Source organism: Tasmannia lanceolata, unplaced genomic scaffold, assembly GCF_043159265.1.
Source record: "Tasmannia lanceolata isolate RefF3 unplaced genomic scaffold, GAP_Taslan_0.1 ptg000020l, whole genome shotgun sequence".
NCBI classification, from domain to species: domain Eukaryota; kingdom Viridiplantae; phylum Streptophyta; class Magnoliopsida; order Canellales; family Winteraceae; genus Tasmannia; species Tasmannia lanceolata.
In genome coordinates this window covers 8,114,452-8,131,404 of record NW_027518697.1, presented here as the reverse complement: position 1 = coordinate 8,131,404, position 16,953 = coordinate 8,114,452, and the positions used below count along the sequence as shown (strand labels likewise).

The following is a 16,953-nucleotide window of genomic DNA, read 5'->3' as shown; positions in this document are numbered from 1 at the left end:
CAATTGCTGACTTGTAAAATGGATACCTTAACAGGTTATTTGGATGCAGGGAGAATTTATCTTGGTTTATTTTTTTCATGAAAAATGAGTTTTCCAGCATTTGCTCATGGTGTGTTTGGTAACCATTATCCTGATTCCGCTTTTAGATTGTGGAATTGGGAAATCATTCCATCGGAGCAGAATTGTGGAGGTGACTCTTATTGCTCTGATATCTCTACCTAAAATGCACTTTTGGAGCCATACCGTGGGCCGCATTCTTTTACAAAATGACATTCTTCTGAAATGTCCATGCTCTGGTGCGAGAAAAGTGGAAAATCGCTCCAGAGAATGGTTATCAAATTCCCTCTTCTTTTCAAGGATTTTTTTTTCAATATAAAAAATTTCCTCCTGTTTTTTAGGAAAAATGTCAGCATCATTACACCTTGTTTTTTTTTTCCACGTTTTTTTTTTTTTTTTGAAAAATTGCTGCCTCAAGCCTTCAATAAACCTTGTGTTTTTCAATGGAAAATTTCTATAATTTTTTCCAATATTTTCAATGGTTATGGCTATGCATTGTAAGTGTGTGTCTTTGTTAGTTTTTCTTCTACGAACTAGATAGGGGTCACATATTGAAGTCTGGAACCATTTATTTGCAATATAATTGGTATTGACACATAAATTTAGACATTTTGCCCTGATGTCTGTTTATCTGACTTGCATTTTCTTCCTGTTAGTGACACTGGCAATCAGATTACTACTGATAGAAAGAAATCACAGTTCTTGATATTTCTTCTAAAGTGCAAAGATTTTGTAAACACCCATCAAAAACATTTCAAACACTGGATTTCTTATAGAACTTTCCAAGGGCCCAATGGAAGAAAAATATAGCAGAAAGATGAGGTTGGCCTTGGTTGCTATGTGGATCCATGGCATAACTTGGAGGACCATCAAATCAGTAGAACCTTAAACTTGTATTTTGTCAAAACTCTAGGCTCAGTTTGGTTACAGGTATTTACCTCGTAAAGTAGTGGTGTAACTAATCAACAAGGAGGAGGCAAGCGTTGGATTTACCAACAACTTGCCTCGCAGAGTAGTGGTAGTGAGTCCTCATTACCAATATAAAGAGAGAGCATTATTCCCAAAAAATCGAAGGGAAAGCCACATTTTTGTGGCTTTTAGATTGGATTTATTTGGGAGGAGAAAAGGGTGACACTTCATCAGACAAGTGATGATTAACCAGGAGACATCCCTGTAGTTGGGATTTCAATGCTATAGTTGTAGCCAAAAAAAGGAGTTTTGTTGAATGCCAAGCAAAACCTCTAAGCCATCACTAAAATCTGTAAACTCTTTGCCGTGTTTGGCCACTGTGAAAAAATATTCCATGGAATATTAGTGGCACCAGTTGTGAGAGATGGGTGGGAGATGGAGAGACTTGAGAAGGTAGAGTAGTAGTGAGGGAGCATGAAAAGCTCCTAAAAACCTGGAAAATAAAAAATCAATTATAAATATGAAGTTTTTCACTAGTTTTTTGGAGTTTTTTGGCCTCTCTCTCTCTCTCTCTCGCGCGCGCGTACAATTGGGGATGCGAATATTGCATGGAATAAATTTTCATGGTTGCAAAACATGGCCTTTATCTAACCTCTCTGTAACAAAATTAAGAATAAGAAGAATAGAAATCTCTAATTCTCATGCCTTTGTTTGGTTACTCCCCCTTGTGGTTTCATTATTTGCATTAATAATGCAGCAAAATTTCATGTAAAAGAAATTCCATGAAACTAAGGGGCTGTTTGGATATGCGGATTTTAGTAGAATCCGGGATTTCTTCAAAATTGTAGCCAAGAGACAAGAGAAGAAGCGGACTAGCCGTCGTTTTTTACTTCTCGCCCTTCTTTTCGACAGCAAGAGAGTAGCAGATCCTCCCATATTTCCAGGTTTTAGAAATCTCATGATGCAGGAGAGATTTTTAAAACCTGAATTTCTCACTTAAAATCCAAGAAACCCTGTCAATACAGCATAGAGCATACAGTTGCTTGATCATGAACCCTCTTTTACACTGTTTTCAAACTAAAAACCTGGATTCTAAAATCCACGTATCCAAACAGCCCCTATAAGTGCGGAGCGTAGATAATAACCACGCTCCTTTTATTTTGTTGTTTGCACTCCTCTCTATTCTTTTGCACCATTATTGGAGCAAATGACTGTCGAAGTCATGCAAAAGTTTCATTCGAGACTTTCTCACATGAGATAAACAAGAATGTGTAACTTCACACTATTATTGGAGGATTTGGAGCAAATGACTCTCAAAGTCATGCAAGGTCTCATTCTAGATTTTTACACATGACATAAACATGAATATGTAACTCTTTTTTTTCTATGGGTAATGAGGGGTTAGGCAGACCCCAACCAGAATATTGAATATGTAACTTCACACCATTATTGGTCCCAATGACTGTTGGTCCCAATGACTGTCAAAGTCTGACAATCATGCAAGGTCTCATTCGAGACTTCTGCGTTCATTACATAAACATGAATATGTAATTTTGTATCCCATGGATATTTGTGGATTTAATGATGGATGTGTTAAGGTGTCAAAGTTTTAAACTTAGAAAAGGTGGCAAGTTTAAGGTGGAAAGTAAAGTGAGATGGGAACAATATTTACTTAATTGGTGGTAATTACAGGTTCATAGTCATCTCAGTACGTGATAAAAGGTTCGATGACCAGATTTGTTGCTCAATAGGATCCAAGCAATCTTGGTCGTTGAGCCCGTGTGTCGTCTGCTCTCACACGCAACAGCCCAAACGCGAAATGCCTTCTGCAAGAATTACTAATTTTAAAAGTTAAAAAGGTGTATAATGAATGTAAGATTCTTTAATAATTTTCAATTATTTGAAGAATTTTGTAACCATGGGTGTGAGGGTAATGCATGTGAAACAACCAATTACTCCAAAAGCTTAAGCGGTTAGAGTTGGTGTTATTTAATCAATTATACTTCACCACTCCTCCTCACGTGTGACCCCTCTTTTTGGGTTGGTCGTACACATTGCACATGTGGCCCCTCTTTTGGACTGGCCTTACACATGGATTTTTAATATCAAGGAGTTGTTGGGTTTTGAACAGGACTTGCCTCAAATACCGTTGATGTGGCAAAGGATGACAGCCAAGAAGCTGTTAATTTGCTTATGTGGTAATGCACTTTGCAACTATTACATGCACTAGGCGCCTAAACCCTTACATATGTTCTCCTTCTCTCACCCATTATTCTTACAACACACATTCACACACACACACACACACTCAATGCAAGTACCATGTGAAACAACCAGTTACTCCAAATGGCTATATCTAATAGAGTTGGTGTTATTTAATGATTTATACCTCAATAATGCATGTATGAGTCCATGTCACACTGAGCACAAGATTACCTAACAAAGAAAACAAACATCTTGGTATCAATCCATGTGGGTGTTGAAAACCATGCTTGATTTGTCTATGGGACAAAGGCTATTGATATGACATGCCAATTACTAGCTTAGTTGTTGACGTTACCTCTATGATATGATTATTATCTTTAATAATTTGTAATGGTTGGTTAGTATAGATAATCCATCACTGATCTTAGGTACTCACTAATTTGTAAAACATACAGTGCATGTTTGGCAACCATGAAAAAAATATTATTGAATATTAGTGGGGCCGTTTGTGAGAGATGTGATTGGGCAAGAGAGAAGATTGAGAGGGTGAGAGTGAGGGGAACACAACAAGGCCAATGAAAAACAGGAAAAAAAAAACCCAATTTGAAGTAGCGTATTATTTCACTGATTTTTTAGGAATTTCTCATCCTCTCTCCATGCCCTCTCAGCCAAGCCTCTTCCCTTCCCTCCTCAACTCCTCTTTGACAATTTTAGGAATATTCGTGGGCATGCCCTCTCCATGCCCATGAATATTCCATGAAATAATTTTTCAAGGTTGCCAAACATGCCCATATGGATCAGTAATCAATAATCATGATTTTGTCGAAAAAAAATTATCATATTTAAAAACTATCCTTTGATCTCATCGTGATTAGATTGAAATAAATCTTCTCATGGATAATCTATCCTGCAATCAAACAACCTCTCTCAAAGATGGATTTCTTTTCATCGTGTATGGAAAGAATCTAGCACATCCTCATCTCGAGATCCGAACTGATCTGGACTGTTCATCTAGTGGATCCCACCATTGATGTGCCACATCCCAAAAGCAATAGACACATAAAAAACAAAAGATGGGCAACGTGGTGTCATTTCCTTTCCATATTCTTTTTGTCTCAGATCTTATATTTTCTCGCTTTGGACAAGGCAATGGAATTCTGATATTATGAAAGGATGTGTACTGGGACTACTTTTTTGGAACTTCTGCATTGGCTTGTGCAACTCACATTGAGAAAAAACCACAAAGGGGATAGAAAACCCAAATTACTTACAATCACAACATGAACATTTCTCTGTATATTGATGAAAACAAAATGTTCATGTATGTTCCACCCAAAAAGGGAAATGAAATTCACACTCCCTTGTTTTGATAATGACATTCCATTCTTTCTTTAACATTTTTCTATTAGACATTATAGGCTCTTATAATTTGCAAACAAAGCTAATCAATAGTGAATCAGGAAGTTTTTAATGAAGGAGTGCCATTGTCAAAAAATGGAGTGCAGACAGCATTTCTCACCCAAAAAAATGTGCAATATACAACCTCTTTTTAATTGTTATACCACTTGTTCTCCAAATGCTCCTGCCTTTCTATTGCTCTTTCCTATCTTAGTAATGGAATTTATTCCCCAAATGCCCCTACCCATTAAATCACAGTATTGCAACCCAAGTACTTAAACAATTGTTTCTGAAATATCCTCACTCCTTAGATTGCAAAATTTGCAAGCTGAATTATACCATAGTTTTCAAAAATGCACCCCTCACCCAACATTTGATTCAAAGGCAATCTAATTTATACCATTTATTCTCAAAATGCACCCCCACATATTAGATTGCAGATTTCCCATACATACTTCAATTTCTCTACTGTGGGCAGATAAAAATAAACAGGTAATTAAAAAGATAAAATGAAATCATGATATAAGTAAGCTTCTGAAAATTATAGCTAGTAAAAGAATACCTTTCCATGTGTGAGAAGAAGGCAGGGTGAAAGAGTAACAGGATGTGGCAAGTGGGTAGTCTCCAACAACAAGATTTAGGATTTTTTGTTGGTGAGTGAGTGATTGAAGCTGCAAGATGATCTGATGGAACTACACTTCAAAGCTCCATTTCTTTTGCTAATTTGAGATTTTCTCGAATTGCTTCTGAACCCTTATCTAAGAAACATAAAAATCTATCACTTAAGTGAGCTCAAAACAATTAAAAAAATCCATCTATTCATTGGATTCATTTTTTATCCATCTGTATATCTTCTTTTTTTTGAAAAGGAATCCATCTGTATATCTATTTATCACCAAATATGCAAATAGGAGATCTTAGAGGAAAAAACCCAAATCCATGTTCTCTGTTCTTGGGTCTAAGAGCAAAACATCTATCCATCTATCTATCAAAGAGGAAAAACCCAAATGCATGTTCTATCTATTCTTGGGTCTAAAGAGAAAAACGTCTATCATCTATCCATCAAAGAGGAAAAACCCAAATACATGTTCTATCTGTTCTTGTGCCTAAGATCAAACATCTATCCATCTAAGAGGGAAAACCCAATTGCATGTTCTATCTGTTGTTGGGTCTAAGATCAAAACATCTAGACATCTATCCATCTAAGAGGAAAAACCCAAATGCATGTTTTCTGTTCTTGTGCCTATGAGCAAAACATCTATCTATCTAAAGGTAAAAACCACAAATGGATGTTCTATCTGTAATTGGGTCTAAAAGCAAAACATCTATCTATCTTTCTGTCTATCTATCTATCTGTTTGGTGCAAAATGAGAAAAGAAGAGGGTGTAGAGGGAGAGGGTTGTGTGTTTATCAGATCATGCTGGCAGCTTCAATCTCTCAAACCAACAAAGAGAAGAATCAGTAGTGACAGAATTTCACCTCTTTCTGAATCCCAATAAGTAGAGAGAAGGCTAGTACTAGAACCTTCACTTCTTACATTAACAGCAGAGGTTGAAACACGAGCCATGCATGTTGCTAAGGGAGATGAGAGAGATTCCTCGTGACACTCTCTTACCCCTATATAAATACAACACCCATTTTTTCACCATGTCATACGTACTGTTTTTAATGGTGGGTTTTGGACCCAACTCACAGCTATTGATAATGACACCTCTACCCCCTCTCTAAAGATTTCGATTCAGTGTTTTTAATGGTGGGTTTTGGTCCCATCTCACAGCTATTGATAATGACACCCCTCTTTCTCTTTATTTCTCAAAGATTTTGATTTTTTTTTCAATCACAGTCTTCTTTATGAAATGTATGAAGGGGCCAGGTTGGTGGAATCAGTTGAGTGCATGCTTTGTCTTTAGCTTTGGGTGGTTCCCATGTCTTCGGTATCATGGTTGACAAACAATGACATATCGCAAGCCATAAGGGAAGGACCACACCTTTTTATAGTTGGTTATGAGATAGAGTCACATTCTTTCCTTTGTAATTTAGCTCAACTAGTTGAATAAAGCTCTCCAAATTAGGTTTTGGTTCCACAAAATTTTGGCTTTGTTATTGTAATGGCATGGTCTCTCTCTCTCTCTCTCTCTCTCTCTCTCTCACACACGCGCGCACACGTTTTGCTAACTTTGCTTCTCTGTGTTTTGAGTGTATTTGTTTTATTTATTTATTTTTGGGTAGGTAAGTTGGGATTGAACCTCAGACCTCCAGCTTGAACAATAAAGCCTAGGCCATTGAGCCTCTGGCTCAATCCCTACTTGAGTGAATTTTTTGTAGTGTCCGTCGTCAATGAATGTATTTCTTGAGTGTCTCTTTCTCTTTAAAATATTTTTGTGACGTTTGAAGGTGCTCGAACCCATCTGCTATGCTATTTTACTAGTTAGAAGGACCTAATGCCCTTGTTTATATATTTGTGACCTTCTCTTTAGTTTCCATCTTTCTCATTTGGCTGCTATAATTTCCATGAATATTGCCGAAGGTTTTTTCTATTACCATCGTCAACATGGTTCTCCTCTTAGTATAGGGGCATGAAAATTCCATGGATACTCTGTTCTATGAATAGGAATCAATTGATACACATATTGAGGAAGAGCTCAACACAAGTTAGACACATTTGAGACGAGGTGTTACGATCGTGAGTGGGGTGCCTACCTAGGTATGAGACTAGGAGGGGCCCATCCCAGTAGAGGACAAGGTTTAAAGAGCCTATCCTAACATGTTCCATCGATCAACTTTGGAGCTTTTGATGTATTGGTTAAGTGCCCAACATTTGTGCAGCCACCATATCCCGTGTTCGAGTCACGAAAAGGGCGACCTGTGGAGAGGATTATTTGGAAACAACTACTTAGTAAAAAACCAGAGTGAAAGCCGTCGGAGTGAAATTGCCATAGAGTGGCCGCCACGGAAGGAACGACTTGTCGGAAGGGCTACACAACAAAAAATGCCAGTTAGCTCTAGAGCTTTTGGCGTACCTAACACAAGGGCCGCCAGCGGGACCCATCTTTTCATAGTTATTGAGTAGTGGGGATCTTCACGATCCATAGATGGGTCTTCAACTGAGGGACCACATTAATGAAAGGCCCAAGATGGGTAAGAATCTCCTCAACAAACTAAATGGTCAGAATGCTTTGTTCTGCTTCGGGGTCGTAAGACAAATAAGGTTTCTGCAAAGGAAAATGATATATTTGCTCTTTCGTTACTTGGGATAGTCCTCTCTAGTGAGTGGTCATAAATACACTAGAGGAAGTTGTCTCAAGAAAAAAAAAGGGGGAGGATATATCACTTCCGTTTTGCAGAATATTTTTTGTGTGTTTTCTTTTTCGAAAAGGTACCATTAATTAACTAAGAGAACATTACAAATGCACTTCAGGGGGAGAGGGGAAGAGAATGGCCCATATACAGTGAGCTCTAGAAGCTTCAGATTCGGCAAGGCGGTCAGCCAAATAGTTGGCACTTTGAAAAAGAACAATCAGCAAGTAGACATGGATCTTTTATCTCATCTAATAGATTGGCGAGTCTCCATGGGCTGGGGTTATTCCATTTGACCCACAACACAGTATTGGAAGTCACTTTCCATTTCCAAGCACCCCTCCATTTGGTTGAAGAAGATAGACAATCCCTTGTAAATGGCACGGACCTTGGCTTCTATAGAATCAACGGTTCGATAGGTCCGGCAAATGTCACCAAAAAGGTTCCTAAAAACACCATTGATACTTCCAATCCCTGGGTTGTCAAGGGAGCAAGAGCAACCATTGGCATTGAGTTTAATGATGTTTCTAGGAGGAGGCTACAACTTTAGCTTTTGAAACACTACCTTTCAAATTGTGTCCCAATTTCATATTAAGATTTCCACCGAGTAGCCTGAAAAGGAATGATGTTTTGGATTATGGAGTATTCTAGAAAAATACGGAGAGGAAATTTTTTTCCGAAATTTCCCGCTTTTTAAATATTTGGTTACACATGAAAAAAGATATAACCTGAATGAGTGAAATTCAAGTTTCAATTTGAGGGACTTTCAATTTACAATGATATCTCTCTAAATAAACCGTCCTGGTCCGGCCATGACCGTATTATTTCCTTCTAAATCATAGAAGGTAGAAAACATCTCCGGGAAACAATTTTTTACCTTTAATATTTTTTCCCATAATCCAAATAGGTGAAAAGGGTAAAGGGTGTTGGTGGGAATTTTGATAAGATGAATTCTGTTGAGTTGCTTCAAGGCGTGTAATCGCTTTCCTTAAGACAAATTAATTTTGCCCCCACCAATTGTGTGCAAATGGGATCCGCGAATTGCCTCTAAGATACAATGAAGCCTTGTAGGAAGATCCTATAAATGTTTGACGACAACTCGCACAAGCGGAATCGAAACCCAAAACGCCTTTTTGTGAACTTCAAGCCTTAGAGAAAACAGTCTTTTAGTGCACTGTTTTATGAAAATATTATCTTGGAAAAACAAGAGTAGGAGATTGCTTGAGTGAAAGAAAAAGTAGAGCAATAACTAACTATTTTCTATATAGGAAAAGACAGATTTATGCCCTTTTTATGGAGCATTTGATGTCCTTTCATTGAGAGAAACATCCATTCAAGACATCTCTTAGATTGATTTGAATAATGACCATTCGATCGCAACTCTTTGTGATTTCAGTGTTTTAGATCATCCACAAAGTGTCTCTTGTATTTGAAAATCATCCATGACTGTTGGGAAGTAAAAGACATGAAATAAGTTCGAAAAATGGAAATGAAAAACGATGTCTTTTCAGCCCAATGGATAGATTTTCAAACAGCTGCAGTCGACTGGGTCTACCGCGGTCGCCCACCGATAGGCTTGGACTTTTTATTTTTCTGATCCAAAGAATCGCGGTCGACCAGCCACACCTTTCTGGAAATAGTTTACATTTTTAGTAACCAATCCGCGGTCGACCGAGCACCCGAGGTAGACCGACCACCCGCGGTCGACCGGTCCTCTTTGAAAATTGTTTTTCTATATTAAAATTAACTTAAGAAAATTCATGTAATTTTCCAATATTAATTTGAAAATCTCTAACAAAAGGTTGTTAGGTAGTTGATTGTTCATCATTTCATACACACTTTCATCCTTCTTTTTGTAGATTGCTTTTAAAGAGTTACTTTGATATTGGATCATTCCTTGATACATGAGTCTTTGATCCTATACGAAACACAACTTATCATGGACACAAACACTGAGGAAAGTGCTGAGTTAGCTTCATAGTTTGTCTTGATTCTTAGTGCATGTTTGGCTAACTACATAGGAAAAGGTTTCTTGAAAAGTTTTATCTGCAAAATTTAAGATCTTAGGGCAAATTTGGCTACCATTAATTTTATTTATTTTTAATGACAAACTAGTGTCTACAGGTGCTGAGAGAGGGGTAGGGCAGGTGAAGTGGCTAAAAATCTTAGTTTTTATGATAATCTAGTGTCTCCCAGTGGGCCGTATGAACAGATGAAGTGCCGTATAAACACGTAAAGGTGATCTGATGGATGTATCACCCTTGATATTTGATCCAACAGCAGCTCCCCAAAAAGTGAGCTGTTTTTTTTACCCATCAAAAAGAATTTTCAAGGATGAGATGATGAGTACGTGTTCATCATATAATTTCTCAAGTCAATCATGCCCTCCATATTCTCTCTCCCATCCCACCCTCGTTGCCCTTCTCCCACAACATGATGAACTTATATTCCATGGTAAAAGTTTTCATGGCATCCATGGAAAAATACTCAATGGAATATTAGTGGGCTCAGTTGCGTGAGATGGGCTGAAAGGGCGAGCCTAGAGAGGGTGGGAGTGGGGAGCGTAAATAGCCCATAAAAAATAGGGGAAAACCCAATTTGAAGTAGCGTATTTTTTTCACTGTTTTGGGGATGGGAAATGATTTCAGCACAACTATGTTTTGATACAAGGCACTCATGTTTCTTGTCTTTTAGTATTTAATTGTCATGTAACTGCTTTTTGGGAACCGTGAAACCCTTCTCCAGGTCTTTAAATACTAAAAGACAAGAAACATGAGCGTTTTATATCAAAATGTTTGTGTTGAAATAATTTCCCTTTAGGCTATGTTTGGATACCCACAAGATTTAGATTTGGATTTCTCACATTTGGCAGTTGAGATTTAGATCTGGGTCAAATCCTTAAATTTCCAAATCAGCTACAACAGTGAAAAAGATCTGATTTTCAAATCTGTTCTGCAAGACATTATTTGAAAATCCATATTTGTGGCAAGTACCTTCACCCTCGCTCCTCGGACGTCTTGCTTGCTGCTGCAGCAAGGCGTCCCTCTCTCTAGAACACGAGCATGAAGATTATTGATGTATTTTACATCCAAAACTCAAATCCAAATCCAAATCCAAATCCAAATACAAAAACATGAGGTATCCAAACGTGGCCTTTAGGGATTTCTCGTGGCCTTTAGGGATTTCTCGTGCTCCTTCCATGGTATCTCTACTCGTGCCTCACAAGTCACTCCGCTCCCTCTTTTCAACTCCAATTCCACAATGAACACTGCTAGGAAAATGGATTCACTCAATGGAGCCACGTCCACTGAAAGACAAAAGAAGCGAGCTCAAATCCCCATAAAAGCAATAAATACACCTTTAAAATGTTCAAATCAATGGTCATGTCTATCCCCTTTTTATTTTGAACACTGAATCCGGTTTTTAAAGTGTTTTCCTTTCACAATTTTGCCGCTGAATATTCCATGGAATAACTTTTCATGGTTGCCACACGTGAATTTCCAAATTTGATTTCAAGTGGGAGAGATGCTTCCAAATTTGAGGGAAAGAATTTGGTCATATGAGTTGCATGTGAATTTCCAAATTTGATTTCAAGTGGGAGATGCTTGATATTTGCATGTGTTTGACTTTGTGATCAGGGTGCAAGCAAACTTAATACAGAAGGTTAATACTAGATGGTTTCCATACCAATTTATCCCTTGTTGGGTTGAAAGCTAAAGAATTTCTTTAGGAGATCATTAGCTAGATTTGGTCTCAACTTTTCCATAAGGTAAGTAGATTTTGTCCCAAGTAACCAGGTGGAATCTAGTGCCTCGAGTCTATTTTGCCTAAAGAATTATTTTTTGGGTGGACAAACATAAGGCCATGTTTGGCTTGAAGGTGGAATGGAATTTTTTTATTTTATTTTTACTTTTCAATTCTTACCTAGCTGGACTTCAATTTATGATAATATCCGTCTAATTTAACCATAATCATATCATTTCTCTCTAATTGTTAAAAAAATGTTTTTCTTGCAATCCAAACAGCGTGTTAGACTAATAAATTTCCTTAATTTACTTCAGTTTAAGAGTTCGGAAAGGGAAATGATATCTGTACTCCAATGTTCTAATTATGGTACACCTCAAATTGTTAATCTTACTCTTTTCCCAAATCATCTTGTTGGGCAAGCATGCAACCCATTGTAGTTTCAATCACTATTAGATATAGTGGGGTCGGTCTGGAGAGAGAGGAATCAAACTAGAGATAAGAAAGGTATTGCTTCACCTATTTGAATCCTGTTGGCTTTTATCTTCCCACTGCTTAGATGCATTTTTGTTTATAATCTTGAAAAGAGTTTGATAGTGGGTTTTAATTGAGCTATAAACATATTGAATTCTTCCTAAAAGAAACCCTCTGATCTCTTTTTCTCTGTGGTTTTTATAGCTTTTATTCCTTTATTATGACTCCCTACAAATCCAAATAATTTCCCAGAAGTGATTCCTAAAACACATGTATTGAGGTTTAGATGAAATTGAATCTTCAGATCCTTTTGAAGAGTTTTCTCCATTAGTTTTCCTACGATTTAATAATCATCTTATAAACGCATAATTTGACCTTCTTATGTATCATGTCGTGCAACGTAGTAGTAGCTGTTCTTTGACATGTAAGTCTGCAGTTTTAATCTGAATAGCATCACTAGCATGGGAGATTAATAAATCTGCATAAATAGGGTTTCTAAAGGTCTCAGAACAAGAGACATCAGATTTTCTAAAGTTGGATGATGGATCACTTATGATAGGTAAAAGATGAGAAATTCGCTATTCTAGTTTTGATTTATGTGACCACTCCATGGCTCTTCCTCTAAACCACTCCATTGTACATGCCAGTATCAAGGGCAGCCACCCTTGATGTTTGATCCAAGGATCATGGGGATAAAACTCAAGGATCCTCTTGATCCTTAGAGTTGGATCAGATATCTAGGCTCATGCTAGCTTGTACGAGCAGATATCATATAAAAGCTCCCTATAAAGTATCTATTTTCACATGTGGTATCATTTATGGAGTCTTCTACAGATCGGAGGGTTAAGATCATCCTATGGAAATCATTTTTGGGGTACAACCTATTTACGTTGTGCCCAAACAGATGAACAGTTTGCCGTACCTGCTTTTTTAGACTTCACGTGTTTTCGCGGCCACCCATCATATAAATTCTCATCTTAAAAAGAAGTACCCTTTTACTAAGAGGTCTAGACTAGCTTTTTCAGCCCCTACCCCACTTGGATGAGTTTCACACATTCACAATTATTTATGAATACTCTCATACACTAGATGGGGCTGTCCCAAGTAAAAAGGGGCCAATATATGATTTCCCTTTTCTTATGGACCCTTACTTTGCTATACATGTCCCTTACTTTGCAATACATGTCATAGTTAGGATGGTTATTGGGATAATTCTAAGACAAAAGGTGTCTTAGTATCATCTCCCTTTTCGAACATGACTCAGCTTTAAATATGAATACACCGGTTGGTTGTTCCTAGCATGTCTATTAAAATATTTCTACAACTATTGTTCAACCACCGGCTTAACTACCACCAAACTAATTAATACCGTATGTTGAAGATTACATCCTCACCTCTTTATCTTGATAGCGGCACCCTCTCTTTATTTTAAGCTTTTCTCGTTAGTTCAGAAAGAGCTTCCCCAAAAGGCCAAACAAATTTAAAAAGCTCACTTCTCTCTCTCTCTCTCATTGCCTGCATCATTGTTGCCTTTACAGTAATAAGATTCAACTGATCAACACTGAAAAGACCAAAACTTCAATTAAACCGACAAAAAGTCTGCCACCACAAGCTAACAAGTGGTCGGTCGCTGAGAAATAATTAATCACAATGTTGACTCCATATTACACCCACGGAATGTAAGCTTCCAATCTACTCATTCTCCTTCCAACTCATGAAAAACAGTACAGATGAAATCTTCATCCAAGACCCAACACAACATATTTGAATTTAAAGCCTCCTCCTACAATCTCAACTCTAATCCAAAACACCCTTTTAGTTACAAAACAAATAAAAACACATTTCTGAATTGTTGAGTCTCTTAGTACATACTTGGAAGTACAATAGACTCCCTAGTTCTTCATTTCTTCTATTTCCAAGATAAGATGTTTGGACATTGGGACTCATTCACTTTATCCCCATTAACAGTGCCTACATCTCCACTTGAACGTCTTCCCCATTCCAAAAATTTTTAAAACGTTATCAATGTATGCCCTTTGAGATAAACCCAAAACACCTCTAGTTCTGTCTCTTTGAATTTGAATGCTTATCACAAAAGATGCATAGCCATGGGTCCAACCGGCCTTCTTAACTTCAATAACACATATACTGATACAAATAAGATAAATACATAGCCATGGATCCAACCCTCAATCACTGTTGGGTTGTTATGGTCTGAAAAGAATACATAAATAGAAAGAAAACCCAAAAATCAAAAATCAAAATGAAAGAGATTAACAGAGCTAAGAGAAAGAGGAAGGCTGCCAAGCAGATGCAGTGAGCAATGAGAGATCTTTCCACCCCAATTTCAAACACCCACCTTCCTCCACCAAAGTGTAACCTTTCCAAGGAAACATACCCAACAACAAAGTAGCCTGTGCAGCTGGGTTTCCTCCCAAAGACACCAATCTAAACCCAAACCTTTGCAGCTCTTCCCCCCATCTCTCCACCTTCACCTCCCCAGTCCTTTTAGGTCCCCCAACAGCCAAAATATTCCTAATCTCACACCCAAAAAGCTGTTGCTCAACCAAATGCCTATCCCAATTTTCCCCACTCAACCCATCTCCCAAAGAATCAAACAAAGCAGAATAATAATGCAAAGCCTCCACAAACCTCCCCAAAAAACTCCCTCCATGGCTCAAATCCTGCTCAACTATGGTTATCAATTTTGGATTCAGCACCTTCAATAGGCTCAGAGTCCCCAAATCCGAGCCAGTAATGTCATATAAACAATGTTGCATCCAATGAACAACCAAAACCTCGCCCGGATTGCTCTGAAACAAACCCACATCAGAAATGTTCCCTGCTTTGCCTTCCAAAGGCTGGAATTCAAATGGTAGTCCGAGAGAGCACGCGAAATCAGACAACCGTTTACCAGTCGCTTCGAGAATGTCCATGGAAGAACCCACTCCAGTGATCCTCAAAGACTGGATTTTCTTTGACCTGTGATAAATTAAAGATTTTCCATTAATCTTAATTGAATTACAAAGAAGCTAATAAGTGAGAAAGCTCCAGAAAGATATTATGATAAGAATGGAAATAAGTAAATAGCTAAATAAAGATGAGTTTAAGATGCATTGGAAACATAGTTTCACGCATGTTCCTAGTAAAAAAGTCTTAAAACATTTGTGAAAATCTAAAAACATTCTTAAAACGTGTCTAAAATTATGTTTCCAATGCACCTCAACGAGTGCACAATGTTACCAAGATCCAATAAAAATTAGAGTTTTGCTAACAGAGTGCCCCATAAGCATCATTTGATTGCTATTGGGAACATGAATTTACACGGGTATTGAGAATTTTACACATATGTTAAGATTTTTTTCTCAAACTATGTGTAAATTCATGTTCACAAGAGCAATTAAATGGTGCTTAACGAGTGTCCTTAACCCATAAAGATTAACCTAATTCTTGACTAGTATCCTAATCAACACCTTACCTCGAAGCAAGGATGTGGAATAAACCAGGCCATTGGAGACCTTGCATGATATCAAGATCGATGACGTGGACGCGATCCTCACCGTCCAATGCCTGGAAAATCGCTTGATTGGCCGTAAAATGAGAGAATTTGATAAGAGGACTAATCGAATTATACGCCTGGAAGGCGTGGCTAATCTTCTGATTCTGAGCTAGGGTTAGGGTTTTATTAGTCAAAGGCGAATAAGTACCTAAAAAAGAACTTACAATCCTCGCCTGAAGAGCATCGGCAAAATAAGCCGCGACTCTCTCCGGCGAAGATCCGAACGGCGACGAGAGTTCTCCGATCTCCGGCAAGAGATCTCCGGCCTCTTCTAAATTATCCATAGATACCGCCTCGGCGCACTGTAGCAGTAACCCTAATAAACGAAGGCCTATAGACTCGATCTCACTCTCTTCTTCTTCTTCAGCTTTCTCGCCGGAAATCATGGCGGATCCACCAGAGAAATTCGGCCGGCGTTTTCTTGCTTGATCTAAATCTCCTTCATCCCCTCCGTCCGATTCTCGATCTGTTCTCTTAGATTTCATGGCGGAATCAGGGTTAGGGTTAGGGTTTGCATTAATGGGAGATTGAGGGAGGAGAAGGCGATGGAGCATGATCAAAGAGAGTATTATTGGCCGATACTTCTTTTTAAAGGAGAAAAATCGGATCCGATATTTATTTTTTTTCGCTACGAGCCAAAAAGAGTCAGAGTGAGAATTCAGAAGGAGCAGAGAATTGCAGAGGTGTGTGTTGTTTGTTGAGGTGGAGATTGCTGTGTTATGTTCTTCGTCGTCTTCATCTTTAACGTCCGTCTGCCTGCCGTTAGTTTTGTTTTCTTGTATTTTGATTAATGGAACGTATTTAAATCACTAATCACGAGGTTTAGTTTGGTAAAAATATTTGTTTATGGGATGAAAATATCTGATTGATAATTTATGAAAGGGTGCTGATATTTAGGGCTGCAACTCGAGCCGGGTTTTACCCGGCCCGCATCGACCCGACCCGAAAATGGCCTGGGTTGGGTTCAGGTTTCATGGGTTTCAAGTCGAGCCGGGTTGAGCATTCAAAAGCCCGCATGAATCTCGGATCGAGCCGGGTTTGAAGGGGCCCGACCCGACCCGACCCGAGTTACATAAGTTATAGTATGTACATTTTTTTCTATTGTTAGTTAAAAGTTAAAAGTGAAAACCCACGCACCCACTGTTATTGGGTGTGAGTGTAATTTCTGCTTCTATGAGTTGATTTGATTCAAGTATTTGATTCAGCATTGTTTGATTGTAATTACAACATTGTTTGATTACAGCATTGTCTGATTCAAGTTTAATGTGAGTGTAATTACATCATTGTTTGATTCAAGTGTAATGTGAGTG

At 38.1% G+C, this 16,953-nt stretch overlaps 1 protein-coding gene and 1 long non-coding RNA gene across 2 annotated transcripts; both read right to left on the bottom strand.

Moving 5' to 3' along the window:
* Positions 1-4,950: 4,950 nt before the first annotated feature.
* Positions 4,951-6,364, bottom strand: LOC143854500 (uncharacterized). The gene is made up of 2 exons (XR_013237538.1): positions 6,049-6,364; positions 4,951-5,327 (listed from the first exon to the last, which is right to left on the bottom strand). It is a non-coding gene; the product is annotated as an uncharacterized LOC143854500 (long non-coding RNA).
* Positions 6,365-14,195: 7,831 nt separating this feature from the next.
* Positions 14,196-16,392, bottom strand: LOC143855047 (GRAS family transcription factor). The gene is made up of 2 exons (XM_077365216.1): positions 15,563-16,392; positions 14,196-15,066 (listed from the first exon to the last, which is right to left on the bottom strand). Exons 1-2 carry the CDS (start codon positions 16,195-16,197, stop codon positions 14,367-14,369), a joined length of 1,335 nt encoding a protein of 444 aa, XP_077221331.1. The 5' UTR covers positions 16,198-16,392; the 3' UTR covers positions 14,196-14,366.
* Positions 16,393-16,953: the final 561 nt, after the last annotated feature.

Excerpts from the sequence above, each read along its gene's own strand:
- LOC143855047 (XM_077365216.1), bottom strand. The coding sequence starts at position 16,197 with ATGCTCCATCGCCTTCTCCTCCCTCAATCTCCCATTAATGCAAACCCT. Across the intron at positions 15,067-15,562 it reads TTCCACATCCTTGCTTCGAG|GTCAAAGAAAATCCAGTCTT; the intron begins GTAAGGTGTTGA and ends AATTTATCACAG.